This window comes from Strix uralensis, chromosome 6 (genome assembly GCF_047716275.1).
Source record: "Strix uralensis isolate ZFMK-TIS-50842 chromosome 6, bStrUra1, whole genome shotgun sequence".
Lineage (NCBI taxonomy): Eukaryota > Metazoa > Chordata > Aves > Strigiformes > Strigidae > Strix > Strix uralensis.
Window position 1 is genome coordinate 37,248,466 of NC_133977.1, and position 16,981 is coordinate 37,265,446.

General features: G+C 39.9%; 1 protein-coding gene across 1 annotated transcript in view; it reads right to left on the bottom strand.

Annotated features, from left to right (window-relative positions):
• NCKAP5 (NCK associated protein 5) overlaps positions 1-16,981 on the bottom strand; it is a 379,508-nt gene that overhangs the window by 90,914 nt on the left and 271,613 nt on the right. The window contains exons 7-9 of the mRNA XM_074873715.1: positions 16,586-16,654; positions 10,396-10,434; positions 1,767-1,886 (exon numbers count right to left, since the gene is read on the bottom strand). Of these exons, the coding sequence (XP_074729816.1) occupies positions 1,767-1,886; positions 10,396-10,434; positions 16,586-16,654 (228 nt within the window). The remainder of the gene's footprint in view (positions 1-1,766; positions 1,887-10,395; positions 10,435-16,585; positions 16,655-16,981) is intronic.

Here is a 16,981-nt window from a genome sequence, read left to right on the forward strand (position 1 = left end):
GAAATCTATACACATTAGTTCCTGCCAAACTGTGCAGGAACAATGATGTGAAATAGTTTGAATCCCTCAGGAAAACGTGACAGATCATTTGGTTCTTTCTTCCACTTGATGCAGGTTCATCTCTTTCAACTTCTTTCACAGCAGTGACACAATCTAGTTTCAAGGAAAGCATTGATTCCACTTTCCAGATGCTATCTAACACTTCTACATTTCCAGAATAACCTGGCTTTATTGTTGCCACACAAGGAATTGGTAAAAAGAGCCATAACTGTAATAAAGAATGTGCAACGTATGACTTCTGTGCAGTCTAACCCAATACTAACATAGAGTCGAGTCAGACACTTTGGAAACAGAAAGAAAGAAAAAGAAAGAAGAAAAGGAAAGAAGGAAGGAAAGGAAGGAGAGGAAGGAGAGGAAGGAAAGGAAGGAAAGAGACCCCAAACCAGGAAAAAGGAGCAGGTGATGTGACTGTCAAAAGCAGGACAAGTGAGCAATAAAGGTCCATGCTGTGGTGGATGTGTCAGAAACTCTGCATGGATAAAGAGAAATCAGTCCTACACAGGAGTCTGTGAAGGATGAACAAACAGGGAAGTAAGCAAGGGGCAAGAGGGAAGAAATCAGAAGAGAGAGGGTCCTTACCTAGCACTACCTAAATCAACACAAAATCAAGAGACAGAACAAGAACCTGAGGATAACGCAAGAATGCAGATCCCTGTGATGGTGACCTGCCACCACTCTGCCTGTGCTTGAGCTTCACAGTAAATAAATACAACTATTTGCCCTCACCATGGGGATTCCCTTGCCTTTAAGCACCAGTTGGTGAGCAGCGCTCCATAAAAACTGAATTTTTCCTCCATAAACAGCCCAAGCTGATGAGAGTTAGCAGCCCTCAGCTGTTCAGCAACAGTGCAAGGGCCAGAGATACAGATGCACAGCATCAGAGGATTTAAATAAGATATTCATTTAATACCACTAACCTAGCTGACATGAACCAAATTTCTCCTCCAAAATGAATAAATCTTTCTCTAATAAGAAATAACATATATTGCTAAAACCAGAATTTGCCCTATTGTTAGAAACCTGTGAAGTTTTAATTAGTCCTCATTTACTGTTCTCCTAGCTCACGGTCAGATTTGTTGGAACTTCTGCAAAGCAATTCTACTTCTACAAAAGCATGACAAAGAGATGGATTCATTCACAATAATGGACTGTGCCAAATGAAAAGGGATACTGAAACATCTCTTATTATTCCAGAACTGTAAAGGAGTAGGAGATGGGTCAGCTGGTTTCTCAGCTATATCCTCCCATAAAACATTGGAAAAAACAATCACTCTAAGCCTGTGAAGATGTACTTAAGTCCTTGTAACACATATGGCAAAAGTTAAATAAATGGGCTGTCTTCTCACAGGAAATTACACTGTTCACCATCAAGCAGAATGTTAAGGAATCCGAGTTTCTCCCCTGCAGAGGGATAATGAACCCATATAATTCCATTTATCATAGTGAAGAAGCACCTAAAAAAGTAAGTTACTCTGCAGGTGTGTTCCTCTCCCCATATTTGCACATAATATGTAGTCATAGCTCATTGGCATACACTTTCAGTTTCAATGGTATCAGACTATAGAGAACAAATATTCTTCTTATACATTAAATCTATCAACTGTCATTTCACACTTACTGACATCACCTCAAAAAGAAGAAAAATATTTTATAATTATAAGAAGTATAAAGCTCATAGCTTGCTTTCTGCAAAGGCCATTTCCTACCTGAAGAAGGAGGTCAGAAGCTGGTTTGACTTTCTGTTGGAAAAGTACACTTAATGTTCGATTTTGTTGTTCCAAATCAAAAACTCTTGTTTTCAGCTTTATACATTCCTCCCTCAGATCCTGAAGCACAAGGGAAAATAGGAAGATTAGAAAGCAGGTAACAGAAGCACTTAAAAAGCTCTAAGTAATGTCAGATACTAAGAAGGAATACATATACAACTTAAAACAGTACAAATAAGAAAAATGTGCTACTTCATTTTCTCTGGTTGTTTGATCATCACAAGATAACATTAAAAAAATCTTGTAATGAGAAAGAGTAGTTACTTGACACATCTTTTTGGAGTTTTCTGTTAGTATAAAAAGTGTCTTTGCTAGTAATGTGTTTCATTCTGCTGCCAACACAAAGCAGAAAGCAGCAATTAAGATATGAATATTGTAATAAGCTAAGGAAGAAGCATAAGCTATACCAAACCAGGAAGAAGTTCAAAGTGGTACTGTGCCTTCAAGGTACTCCTCTGAAGTCTAATACCCTCCTTGCTTTTTCTGGAATAACCAAGTCAGCATTGCAGCATATTGTGGATGGTTTGTATTTTCCCTACTGTAACTTGTCACTGTAGAGCTGGATAGGCCATAGTGAGATGTTGGTGCATCAGACATGTGTGGCAATATGATCCTGCCTGAGATTTCCAACATGAGGTACCAAAAAGCCTTAAAATAGGCCGTTAGAAACAGGTGGAGTGTAAAACCTCTGCATCTTAAGGCACAAGACATTACTGTCAAAACCAAAAGATGCAAGTCTTGTAGCCAAGGCTGAGTCAGGTTCATCATGAACAAACCATTAATGGTTTTCAGATACAGCAAATTATCTATCTATCTATCTATCTATCTATCTATCTATCTATCTATCTATCTATCTATCTATCTTCAATGTAAGACCAGCTTTTCCTGGCCACTTGGAGGAATACAGGTTTCTATCAAAAAGAGGATTTTGGAGAGAGAGCAGAATCTGACACTCAGATTTTCAGCATAATTTGTGCAGTTGTCCATTTTGAGGTGTGAGAGCTTCACAAATCAGGAATAGCAGTCTCCTAATAAAGATTACATAAAAAAATAGTAGCTGCAGCCATATCTATCTTTCTTTCAAAAAAAAAAAGAGATATCTCCAAAATACTTTCCCATATTCCTCTGAAATTAGGACAGTTGCTGCCCTGTGGTATTGCCTAGCTGATACTACTTTTCCCATATGAAGGTGGAGAAACAGGCCTCTGGATTCCTATTTGCTGTCCTGTCAATACCGTTATCAACATGATGACCTGGCTTTATGAGAAAACAACTCAGAGGAGGAAACTGTAGTTAGATGTAGCCTAAATTCTTGCCTACAGTTGATCTAGCCTCTGCTGTAACCGAAACTGAGGTTGTAAGAGGTGAACACATAATAAAATGAGCTCATCTTGAGACTTTCAGAAAATTATAAACATCATTTTATGCATATAGTATGTATTTGATTTTATGATACTACTGGATGAATGCAGCTATTTTCTCTTGAGAGTTTCTTAATATTTGCTTTGTTCACGTAACATTGCTGGAGCCTTCCAACATGACCCCCCCAAAATCTTGAGTTTGATGTTTTGCAAAGCCCCAAAGCTTTGATTTCTGTCACTGAGACCTCTTATCTCTGGTCTTGCATCAGGCAATCTCTATTAGGAAACTGCAAGCATCAAGACCCATCATTATCTGCCTTTCACTAATAATCAGAGAATTTAAAACAGAGCCTTAGCTGTTACAACAGTGTTTAACATGTCCACACTACTAAGTGCACTGAAAAGGAAAAATGATTCACAGAAACTAACAATGTAGAAAAAAATTAAATCTTAGCAATGCCTCTGCTCAAATCCTTCCTGTCTTACAGTTTTAAAACCATAAGATTTACGTTTCAAACTTTAGACTTTCTGTAAAAAGTGAAATATAAGATAGTAGATTACCCACCCAGATGCTATAAACCATGCCAATGGTAATACCACACATAACCCAGAGGAGAAATGAGGCACATAAAGGTAGCAGTATTCTGGTAAAATAAAGTCTGAGTTTAGGAAGTTGAAGTCCTAAAATTACCAATTAATACAACTACCAAATATCTGAAGCATGTAATTCCTCTCCTGTGGGGAAAATGGCCAGCTATTAAGACTGTAATCTCCAAAATTTCTAAGGTATTCCTACGGTCTCACTATAGCAATATCTTAGCATCTCTCTATTCTTACTTTTTCTCTTCAGCATCAGATTCACTCTTCTCCACAATGGGATGCAATGCCCTCATTAGAGGTTCCAGAAATACGCTGCTCTTTCTCTGAAGATGCTTCTTCTGTTTTAACACTTAATTAACTTATTTTTTATTTCATTGACAAAAACAAAGAAGAAATCACTTTCATACAGAACCCAGAATAAAAAAGTATTCTCCTGAATACACTCCTGTGGAGGAGGCTAATATGCGAAGAGCAGATACACAGACAACAAAACAATTTCATTAAGTGGTGTAACTCAAATTTCAAAATGCTGATCCAGATCTATCATGGGAAAAAAAAAGAAAAATTCTAGTTCCCAGCACTCCTATCATCTCATGTGATATGAGAAGTCTTTGGGTGGAAGGAGAAAGAATGGATGCTTACAGTAAGTATCAGAGCATACAGGTTTGTCTCAAATAATTTTGTTGTTTTTCTGACTTCTTAAATTTCCCAGAGGTAAAATTTTCTATTAGCAAGTTGTAGAAAATCCATATAATTTTGCTACATAGAATTGTGAGATTTTGCTGTGTGGCTAATTCAGCACAGATCTCAATTTAATATAGTTTCTCCATAGTCACAGTAAAAAAAAAGCCACTCGTATTAGAGAAATTCTATATGTATTGTAACAAATTATATACTTGAAAAGTGCACATTTAAGACTGTAATTCCATTTCAAGGTTTCAGTGACATTGATAAATCACTCAAGCTTTGCTCACTCAATTTGTGTCACCAGAATCTCTCGGTGGAATCACAGTCTTTTCAACATACTGGCAAGTACACAGTGCTTTATTCGTTACATTACAGCATGTACTTAATTTAAACAAAAATTAGTCCTTGAGGGACAATTTCAAATTCACAGCAAAGCCTACGCAGTGTGCGTTACTGTACAAAATCACTCTTCTCCATTTTCTGAAAGCGCTCAGCTTTTCTTCATGTCTCACTATGCCCCAGAGGTGTGTTATCTCACTGTGGCATGACTGGCTCTGTCTTACTGCTTAGCTGCACGATGGTAGATTTATCTGTTTACTAGTTACTATTTGGATTCCAATATCTACCTATTTGGGACTGGTGTGAGGAGTCCAATTTCCTCTTTATTGTATGCTATTGTGTTTCTGTCTTTTCTTATAAAAGGACTTGTATGAATGGTGTCAGGAGCACTGTAACAGTTAATATTCATTAACATTTAGAAGAGTACCCTCATTCCTCTTTCTATGGATATTAAATTAGCTGTTATTATGCAGTAATAGGTAAGCAGCTGTTAAATCCCATCAATACTAAGTAAATCACTTTATTAAATGTATTCAAATCTGTTTTTATTGTATCCATATGAACTCCTTGGCTCCTATGGGTTTGGGAGGATTCATTATTGAGAAAGTATGCAGTCATCAAAATGTCTGACGCCTTTGCAAAGGGACTCAGGAAGCTCCTCTCTTCATTTGGGAAACAACCATAGTATTCCCAAACTAGAGATTAATATACTGAGATTAAATCTCTGGTAAATATTTAATCACATATGGTATTATATTACAAAATGTGCATGAGTTTTTTGTGTATATTAATATGAGAAAATGCCTCCATTTCCATTTAAGCTGTATTGAAACACAGATTTGGGATTTTTTTAAAAATAGCTGAAGTTATGTTTCTAAAGGGTGTTACAGCAATAGCTCTGCAGATTGCAGTGCTCTGATGAGACACAGACCATACAGCATATGTGTACACAGAGTACAGGAAGAGTAATACAGCACAGATAGCAACAGTGCAAGCTTCCCCATATGTTGTGGTTTGCAAAAATCACCTCCAAGCTACAATACTTCCAATTGCTGTAAGGCAATATCCCTGTTCTAGAGTAAAAGGATTTGCTGTGCATCAAAAAACCAGGATTGAACAATGATTCTTTCAACCCTAACCTGTGGTATCAGCTGTGTGGCTGTTTTGTGGCCACAGCTGTCGGGTGAAGGGATTTAGGGAATGATATTACTTCTGGATTCCTGATGTGAGCTTGGGCCACAGGAATGCGTCATCTATATAACAGGCAACTGCACCCTCCGGAGTCTTGCATCACTCACCTACAGGTCACCTGGACATCTCTGTCTTCAGGGCAGGATACCTAAGAGCAGACTTAATGGGGTCAGAACATCTCCCTGCGCATCTTCTAATCTAACCAGAATGTCATAAAATTGATTCACAAAAAATCTGCTCAGTAAGGAGCCGAGAAGGGTATCCAGACTTCTCCCTGATGTGCAGATGGCCAAACACAACATTCCGCACTTATTTACCACTCACTTAGGCGCAGATGGTTATGGATGCGGATGTTTGTCTACCCTGCTGCCAGGGCACAATCCCCACTTTTAGGAGTTTAGTTGGCAGTGTTCAATGTCATCTTGTTCATGTCTGAGCCACGCAGCAGCCACCTTGCAGCTACGCCTGCACCCAACGTCCTTGATCCTGAGCTGTGTCAGGACCCCCTGGCTTCGCTTGGACCTGCCTCCTCCCCATGGACTTGCCCAGCAAACGCAGGACTGAGGCTGACCCTGATCACTGCCTCCAGACCTGACCCTGACATTTGGTGCTCAGCACCCTGCCTGTCCCCCTTGGTCCCTGCTCACCCCCTTTTTGGGGGGCATTCTGAATGACGTTCTGCTGTTCTGAATGATGTCCATAATAGAGGCTTTGGAGGCAGACCTCAAAATCTATTCCAATACTTCACTATATTTGCATCTAGAAAGCTTTTGGGCATGTGGCAGAGGTTTTTGATTATCTTAACGTGGTGTTTCTTGCTGCACTTTAAGAACATTATTTCTTCTCCTGTCATTCAGTGTAGACAAAACAGTTTATATTCTTTGCACTATCTGCACTAAAAGACTGTATTTATGTCTCTTTCAGACTCCTCTTTTTAAAGCTAAATGATCCAAAGCATTTTAATAATGCCACATTCATCAAGTGGTCTAGACCTCACAAAGGATCATTTCATGAATATTGAAGGGTTCATAGCTTATTATTATAGATTTCTTATTTTTCTTGTCTTTTCCCCCAACATACTCAACAAAATAACATCATGGAGTCATGTTCAACTAAAAGACCACTTTTTTGTAGAAATGGCCTACTAGTTATTCCCTATGTTCTCCGGGCAGCTGATTATTTCATAGAATAACAGAATCATAGAATGGTTTGGGTTGGAAGGAACCTTAAAGATCATCCAGTCCCAACCCCACTGCCATGGGCAGGGACACCTTCCACTAGACCAGGTTGCTCAAAGCCCCGTCCAACCTGGCCTTGAACCCTTCCAGGGAGGGGGCAGCCACAGCTTCTCTGGGCAACCTGCTCCAGTGTCTCACCACCCTCAGTGAAGAACATCTTCCTTAGATCTAATCTAAATGTACCCACTTTCAGTTTAAAAACATTATCTCTCGTCCTATCCCTACACCCTCTGATAAAGAGTTCTTCCCCTATCTTCCCTGTGGCTCCCTTGAAGTACTGGAAGGCCGCTATAAGGTCTCCCTGGAGCCTTCTCTTCTCCAGGCTGAACACCCCCAACTCTCTCAGCCTGTCCTCACAGGGGAGGTGCTCCAGCCCCCTGAGCATCCTTGTGGCCTCCTCTGGACCTGCTCGAGCAGGTCCGTGTCCTTCTTCTGTTGGGGGTTCCAGAGCTGGACCCAGCACTGCAGGGGGGGTCTCACAAGAGTGGAGTAGAGGGGGAGAATCCCCTCTCTCAACCTGCTGACCACACTTCTCCTGATGCAGCTCAGGATATGGTTGGCCTTCTGGGCTACAAGTGCACATTGCTGGCTCACAGTCAGTTCTCCATCCACTAGTAACCCCAAGTCCTTCTCCGCAGGGCTGCTCTCAGTCCACTCATTGCCCACCCTGTATTTGTGCTTGGGATTGCCCTGACCCATGGGCAGGACCTTGCCCTTGGCCTTGTTGAACTCCATGAGGTTTGCACGGTCCCACCTCTCCAGCCTGTCCAGGTCCCTCTGGATGGCACATCCCTTCCTTCCAGCGTGTCAACTGCACCACACAGCTCGGTGTCATCAGCAAACTTGCTGAGGGTGCACTCGATCCCACTGTCCATGTCACCAACAAAGATGTTATACAGCGCCGGTCTCAACACCAACCCCTGAGGAACACCACTCGTCACTGCTCTCCACTCGGACATTGAGCCGTTGACCGCAACTCCTTGAGTGCAACCACCCAGCCAATTCCTTCTCCCCTGAGTGGTCCATCCATCAAATCCACGTCTCTTCAATTTAGAGACAAGGATGTCATGTGCAACAGTGTCACATGCTTTGCACAAGTCCAGGTACATGACATCAGTTGCTCTTTCCTTAACCACAAATGCTGTAACCCTGCCGTAGAAGGCCACCAGATTTGCCAGGCAGGATTTGACCTTAGTGAAGCCATGTTGGCTGTCACCAATCACCTCCTTATTTCCACATGCCCTATCATTGTTTCCAGGAGGATCCACTCCATGGTCTTGCTCGGCACAGAGGTGAGACTGACTGGCCTGTAGTTCCCCAGGTCTTCTTTTTTTACCTTTTTAAAAATGGGGGTTACGTTTCCCCTTTTCCAGCTGACGGGAACTTCACTGGACTGCCACAACTTCTCAAATATGATGGATAGTTGCTTAGACACTTCATCCGTCAGTTCCCTCAGGACCTGCAGATGCATCTCCTCAGGTCCCATGGACTTGTGCACCTTCAGGTTCCTTAGATGGTCTTGACCCTGATCTTCCCCTACAGAGGGTGGTTCTTCATTCTCCCAGTCCCTGCCTTTGCCTTCTGCGACTTGGGCAGAGTGGCTGGAGCACTTGTTGGTGAAGACTGAGGCAAAAAAGTCATTGAGTACCTCAGCCTTCTCCATATCCCGGGTAACCAGGTCTCCCGTTTCCTTCCAGAGAGGGCCCACATTTTCCCTAGTCTTCCTTTTATCACTGATGTACCTATAGAAGCTTTTCTTGTTGCCCTTGACGTCTCTGGGTAGAGGCTTTTAGAAGGCTTTGGCCTTCCTAACCTGATCCCTGGCTACTCAGCCAGTTTCTCCATATTCCTCCCAGGCTATCTGTCCTTGCTTCCACCCTCTCTAGGCTCCCTTTTTGTGTTTGAGATTGTCCAGGGGCTCCTTGTAGGTGCTCCTTGTTCATCCCTGCAGGCCTCATGGCGTTCTTACCTGACTTTCTCTTTGTCAGGATGCATCACCCCTGCGCTTGGAAGAGGTGATCCTTGAGTATCACCCAGCTTTCTTGGGCCGCTCCTCCAGGGATTCATCTCGTGCTACTCTGCTAAGTGGATCCCTGAAGAGGCCAAAGTCTGCTTTCCTGACGTCCAGGGTAGCGAGCTTGCTGTGCACCCTTCTCGCTGCCCTAAGGATCTTGAACTCCACCATTTCATGGTCACTGCAGCCCACGTTGCCATTGAGCTTCACATTCTCCACCAGCCACTCCTTGTTGGTGAGAACAAGGTCCAGCAGAGCACCTCTCCTCGTTGGCTCATTTCTATTTATATGTATTACCTTGCTTTCCTCACTGTTTAATTTCATCTTACTGTTTTTCCAGGTCATTTCTTCATTTCAGCAAAGTAATTTCTAATTTTACTCCTCCCACTAGGTTCTATTTGAAACAACCATACTTCATATCCAACCATTTGGATTGTGAACGGTAATTGCAGACGTGACTTGATCCAGAACAGACCTTTATAGATGCCATAGTGAATCTTTTCATTCTGCCAGGTTTGCCATCACCCTACAAGAATTTTGCCTCTGTAGTACTTCCCTTGCTTACCCAGGAGAATGGAGCAGGAGGGCATCAAAAGAGTTTTTAAGACAAAATACGAATTCTCTACTGTTGGTCCCCAGCCCACAAGCAGAGTAGTTGAATCCCCAGGCTACACACAGAGCCTTCTCTTTTACTCAGGGAAGCACAGGCCCACACCAGGAAGTCTCTCCTTCCACTGACTGTGAATGAGCATGCCAGCTATTGACACACACTGTAATTTATCTGTTTTACGTTCCACAGGAATGGACTGTGGGAGTCACATAACTTGTTATGGATAAGGAGTGGAAATATCACCATCTGGAGGAAGGATTTTCAGATGCTATTTGCTCAATATAGGTAAACAATGAAAACTGGATATGGGTCCAATATGATCAAGCCTTAAAGATGTACAGTCTCCTTGATTTTTATTCACTTGGACTACAAAATACTTGACTTTAGACCTGACATGCAGCAGCCTTGGTAATTAAACGTGTGAATATCATTTAAAAAATGTATACTATGTAAGAATATATATCCCTCAAATGAACAATGAACATCTGCAAGCTGCAAGTTATACCACAATACCAAAACCACAACTTACCTTTTGAGTAAGTAGAGCCTGAACAACCTGATTAGCTACCTGAAATAAATAAATAGAATAGTTTAAGTATGTTATCATGTGTGTTAATGCATAACAATACCTTCTTTTGTGGCTTTACACTCCACTTTCCATCTACAACCACCACCAATTCTAGTATTTTTATTATTTACTAGTATTTTCATCAGATAATAGTAATAAGAATACATGAAATGCAAGTTAACTACTTCTGTGCTAGTCCTCATTATAAACAAATGTGTATTGCATCAATTGCAGTATAACATGATGGACATTTGGTTAAATTCTGTCATCTCTTCTTTGGACTAAACTTTCACAGTAGCCAGTGTGCATCAGCATGGATTGATTGCATTTACTAGCACTGATTTTTACCAGCCAAGGATGGAATCCTGAATGTTTTCATTAAGTTTAATTGTTTCTTGATTCAATATTGACAAAATGGTACATCTATCATGACAAGCAGAAACCATAAAGTGCCACGGAAAATTAAAGTACCTACTGTCATCAGAGTGTGGTTGGAAGGCATTCACACTACACAGCATAATTGACTTGAATGAGATTACACACCATTGATCAGTAGAACTATATATTCAACAGGGAATTTTTGAAGTTATTTATTTTATACATCCTTTCTAATTTATGTTTACCAGCAGGCATAGGGGCAGGGAAGGGGAAGAAGGAGGGACAAAAAAGCAGGACTGTGATAAGATTTTCTGTTGATAATGTCTGACTTCTGTATTACGTTTCTAATGCAATTTAAAACTATATATGCCTATGTTATCACACAATATGTTTGCCTATATTTTTGCTCTTGCATTTAGGCAGAGCAACTAGAGATCTCACTCTGTGCAAAAAGAGACAGTAGTTATGATTTCTGGTTTGGTTTTGGCTTTCAGAAGTTACAGTAAAGCATATGCAAGTATCACCAAATCTTCATTGATTCTTACTCTTGGCAAACCAAAGGGAAAAAACCACACCACTGATGTGAACTGAGCTGCGAGGAAAGAGCTGAAGCTAATTCATTTCTGTAAATAATTCAATTCTGTTAGATCCAAAAGTTACATGTGATTCATACTCTCATAAAATTGCCTAGTATCAATTTTTTTCTCCAAACTGGTCCCTAACTTAGGGCAGCCCATGGAACAATGCTCCTATAAAACAGCTCTATACATGATTTAACAGACGACACAGACTAATATTAGAACAGTAATAACCAACAGAAGTAAATATATTACAGTTTTGAAAAACCATGTGCTTTGCCCTATAGGCTTTCAGGATCTACATCCAACAGTGTTCCTTCTGGCATGTACTTTTAACGTCTGTGTGCTCTACCTGAAAATTGAACAAACCATATCAAATACATTATTTCTTTACTTTCTGACATGGAGTTACTTTACCAAGGAAGAACTAAGAGGTTCTTTGGAGTGTGTACTAGTCACAACACAATAACCTACAAAATTACTCCAATAGCTTTTATGTATTGCACAGAGTGTAAATGGCATAATCTTCCAAATGGGAAAAAAATGAACTTGCCAATGCATATGTGACAAATTTTCTAGCTTTGAGCATATGAAGTTAGGTATCTAAGTGAAAGTACCTGCCAGTGAACCATAGCTCCCATAGATCTTAATAAGAGAGATATGTAACTAGTTTTTCTACAAAATGAGGTTATTTTATTCTAGTATCTAGCAACTTGGCAAACTGTGTTGCTATTACCATTCAAAGATTTTCAGGTCTGTATTCTTGGTTTTCAGCAGGAACAGAGGTGGGAAGCCTTCAGTGAAATGTTCTGCAGTTACTAAAATTAATTTAGCAGTCAATAAGCGGAATCATATCCAAACTTCTACATTTCAAATGAGGTTGCCATTCCACTCCTACAGCAGTGCTATGTCCAGACAGAAATAAACTGCTAAGATAGCAGATCTACTTCATTTTTACTTACAGGTATCAAGAGGCACCATGGATATGAATGAACAACATAAGCCAGCACTACAAAACTGGTAGTCATAATTACCAAAAACCGAGCAAACTGAGACCACTGAAGGCAGAGGGACTGACTTCTGAGATGCAGAATATGTGAAATTCCCACTGATATGAGGCAGAACTGTGGCTCAATCCCAGTAAAAAGCAGTCTGTAAAATGACTTGACCTGTGATTCATGCAGTTAATCAAGGTGAGACATGGAATAGAACAGAGATGGTCGGTTCCTTAGTCTGTTATTATGTAGGAGATGACACTGCCTACCTTCATACTGACTGCCTTGCCTTTGAACTTAGGCAAGATCTTTAGGTGAGGTTTCCTTTTGTGGATTGCAATAAAAGAGATAAAAGCTTCACTTTTTCCTTACACAATTATGTTTACATACACTTTATAAAGTGGTCTTAATAGAAAAGGTAAAAAGAATGAATCAAAGAAAAGAGATCCTAGTGTAATAACTATTATACCTTTTACAAATACTAAGATTTTACACAGCTGCCTTTAATGTATGATTTCATATGCACAAAGACATCTCAAGTGTACTAAAATGAAAGCTCTTATATTTTATGGAAATCTTGAAAATAGAAAGCCTTTTCAACTTTGTATTTTTGATTAGCTAATTCTTAAAACATCAGCAAAAATATAATCTAGCCTAAATTGCATAATTTCCTGTATGTAATTATGGTGAAGCTTGACAGAAATCTCAGCTGGTACAGTGTTGTGAATAAACATGACATTACCAATAAACTGACAGCTGAATTCCAGGATAGGAAATTAGGATTAAGCATGTTAACTTCAAACCCCAAAGGTACAAGAAGACAATCCTGGGTTTTGCACTAAATTTTTCAGAGACAGAAAGATACATTTATGGAGTATGTCTGAAATTAAATGTGCTCTTTTCATATTTATTAAGTACTAGAACATTTCAATGACACCTTCTTCCAAATACTGTTCTAAAGTTGTTTATATGTACACTTCAGAGATGAACAATTACTTTAAAAATCAGTGAATATTTATTAAAAATTCATAAAGGACTCACTTCAGCTTGACCCATATTCTTTTCAGATTTCACCTCTATGAACATTTGAGTTTCACTGAATTTTACCACGAAAATAATTACAGAGCATGCATTTTTAAGTCACAGGTGCAAGCATTCATATAATATTAAATGTGGGACATTATATCAATTAAAAGAACTATGTAAAATAATTGATTAAAAAAAAGAAAAATGAGAGAAGATAATGGCAGGCATAGCTTTAAAAACTCAGCTCTGGTATCTTTTTGTCACACACAAACAGAAGAATCACAGTGGTTATTTTTACTTCCTTCATATGCAGCTAAATGGCCACCAACACCTCAGCAGAAAGCACACTGTGCATAGCAAGTGCCCTTATCACATTGCTGTAGAGGCCTGAGGGAACAAGCAGGGACACTATTGGCAGGGTGGCCAGATTAAATGATGCTTGAGTGCCCTGAGCAGAGTTTGCCTGCGCCCAGGGGAGAGAAGCTGCAGTTTGAGGATGCTCAATGAAGAGTGAAAAATGGCAGCATTCTCCCAATAGTTATCAAACAATGCTCCCAACCTTCATTACCTGAAAGGCCTGTCAAGCATCCCAAACATGTGACTAGCCAAAATGGCTAGGTATTAGCTTTGGAGGTAAGCGTTCCTTGTGCACCAGCCCAGGAGAAGTTCAATACACTCATAACTAATTGGACTGCAGAGGCAAAATTAAAATAATGGTTGTAGCAGGCACTCAGATTTTTTGGTGGCAGGCTTAGCTGTCTCAGATTTGGGTGTGATCACAGCCTTGTGTTCTCAGGAACATTTGTGTTCCTTCCTTTAAACCCATCAGGTCTCCCTGGGGCAAAATGGAGCTGCAGCACAGACAGATACATAGTTGTAGTGGATACATCTGCTCCTAAAAATTGCTGAGGAAGTCCGGAAGCCCAAACTAGGGAAGGTCTGAAGAGATTTTCATCTTCAAGAAGTGGGGATGGTGTAAGATGAGTTATGAACAGAGGAAGCATCAGACTTAAAATCTTAAAGGAATGAAACTTTTTTTTTTCATAAAAATATTTACGGAAAGCGTTTTATTTTCTTAAGAACTCCAGTAAGAATCCCTGTTTGGAAATGACTTTGTCACATACAACACATCCTCAGAAGACTCTGGTTGGAAGTGAAGGTTCTCACAATCATTGATTGGGTTATTCACTATCTACATTTATATCTCATCTCCTATTCTCTTTATTGTTACTATAATGAAGCAGGGCGAGAACGTCCAATTTCTTGTGAAGCTCCACCATGGGAATGTGCTCAGGTAGGGGCTAGCCTGGGACTCCTGCAAAACTTGCAATTATTTAATACGTTTTTGTTGCCTGAGTCACTGGCAACAACTTCTTCACCTCAGTGATCAGAAACGATTAGGTCCAAGTTTGTGTCAGCTAAAACAATGCTGGTTGCGGTGCCACTGCCAAAGTATTGTGGGGGCTGAAAAGGGAAGGAGAAGAAAAAAGTGATACCAAGCCATGGGGAAGGACGAGAGAGGTCACTGGACACAAAACAGAAGACAAAAAAAGGAAGAATATAAGCAAACAAAAAATAAAGCAGGGAAGCAAAAAACCACAGGTGATGAGAAGCACTTTCTCCTGAAAAAGTTGACACAGTGGGAGAAGATTGATACAGCTGTGATAATATGGAAGAACTGAAAACAGCCAACATAATGTTGAAGATAACAAAGTTCAGAGGATAGTTTGATACAATTATTCGCTCTTTAAACTGCAACAGCATGTAAAACCACAACACAGGATCAGAAATCCATCATGTTACTGCAAACACAACAAAAACATATCTTCTGTTCATATAATCTGTCTGAAGTGTTTTGCTGGAACGGACAGTTATGGTGCTTTACTCATTTCCAAAAATAATTATGTAGGCAGATTTTGTCCTAGACAATCAGAAAATAATTTTAAATTAAGCTCTGTAATTTAAACGAAAGTTAGTAACTATATGGTCATTTCACTCTTATCACCAAAATATCCAAATATCATTCAAGTGTGCACTGAATGCAGTGACTCAGGCCAATGCAGACCAAGGCTCTGCTGGCAACCCAGTGCCACAGAACAGGCAGAGCATAACCTAGTGAGAAAGTGTATCTGCAAGTCTTTTACTCCAGCTTCCTGATAAAAATATGCTACAGTGGCAAAAGTGTGGATTTATTGATGAAACTCTGCACTAAACCGGAGGCTTCTTGTACCAGAGCTGGATTGCTCATGCCAGTAACACTTCAGCAAATGCTGATTAAAAATTTAAAATGCTGGTATGAGGACATGAATTGTCATCTGCTACAAGTGGTTTGCACACTCATGCACTCTTTTCTCAAAGGTACAGCTGAGAAGCCAGTGGAGTTCTGTTTTGTTTTGTTTGCATGTTAGCTAACTACTTATGCTGCTATGTATTCTTATTATGGAACAGGTGAATGATTTCTACTAAGCAATTCTTTGAGCTACTAAAAGTCTTAAAACTATTTTAAGCTCTTGTGTATGCTGAAGAGCCTTATTTCAGGATAAACGGGAGGAAGAAATAAGCATCAGTATATACATGGAGAAAGCTGCATGCAATAGGAGATACTAGACCTTTCTGGAACGGTAAGCATGGCTGGAGTGCTCAGAGAGTAACTGATGGGTGAATGGTATTGTAGCTGTAACTGGAAGGTCTGATCAGAAGCTGAGCAGTGTAGCAGAAGTAAGCCAACAGCTAGAAAAAACTCAGCATGAAAAGCTGTATATGTAACCCTAAGGGGAAGCTGAGAGGCTGAATTCCCTGGCTACAGAGTACATTGCATAGGAAAGCTGGGGAACTTCTGATGGAAGAAGCCACTGCCACCTGTGTTCCACTCTACAGAAAAGGAGTACACCACACCTAACAAGTACATTATAATTTTCTCCTTCTAATGAAACAAACCAAATACTGGTCACAGGGATATCAACTTTTTGGTGAAGAGGTGTCGTCAAAACAGGATTTACAGCAGAGGTCATGGAGAAAAATATCTACGACTGCCAGACACATGTTCTTGGAATTAATTAGAATGAGGTAATACTATAAAATTGCAGAACAGTGTCAACCTTCTGAGAGGGAGAGATTCATTTCTATTCATTTAATTATAGTACCAGGTAAGAACAACCTTTTTATCTACCTTACCTCATCAAGACATCTTTCATACTGTTCTCTCTGATTTTCATTTTCCAGAGCCAGTGCTGAATTCTCTGCCTACAGTAAAATAGAATAAATAAATAAATATGTAAATTAATCAAAGCGTATCTTGTACTACATGACAATTCATAAAAATTCTCAAGGTGCTTACTTTGTGTGCTTCTTCAAGATCCAGAATAAAAAGCACCATGCAATTTATTTTGCTACAAGTTGGTATTTTGAGTAAAAACAGAAGTGACATTCATTTATAAGATTATTCACACCATGCATTACAATTTAGAACAATATCAGAGCAGATATTCCAAGTATGTCCACAATCTCATCTTGTCAGGTGCAATAGAGTTGGCAATGAAACATAATGAAAGACATTGGTATATCTTTTCT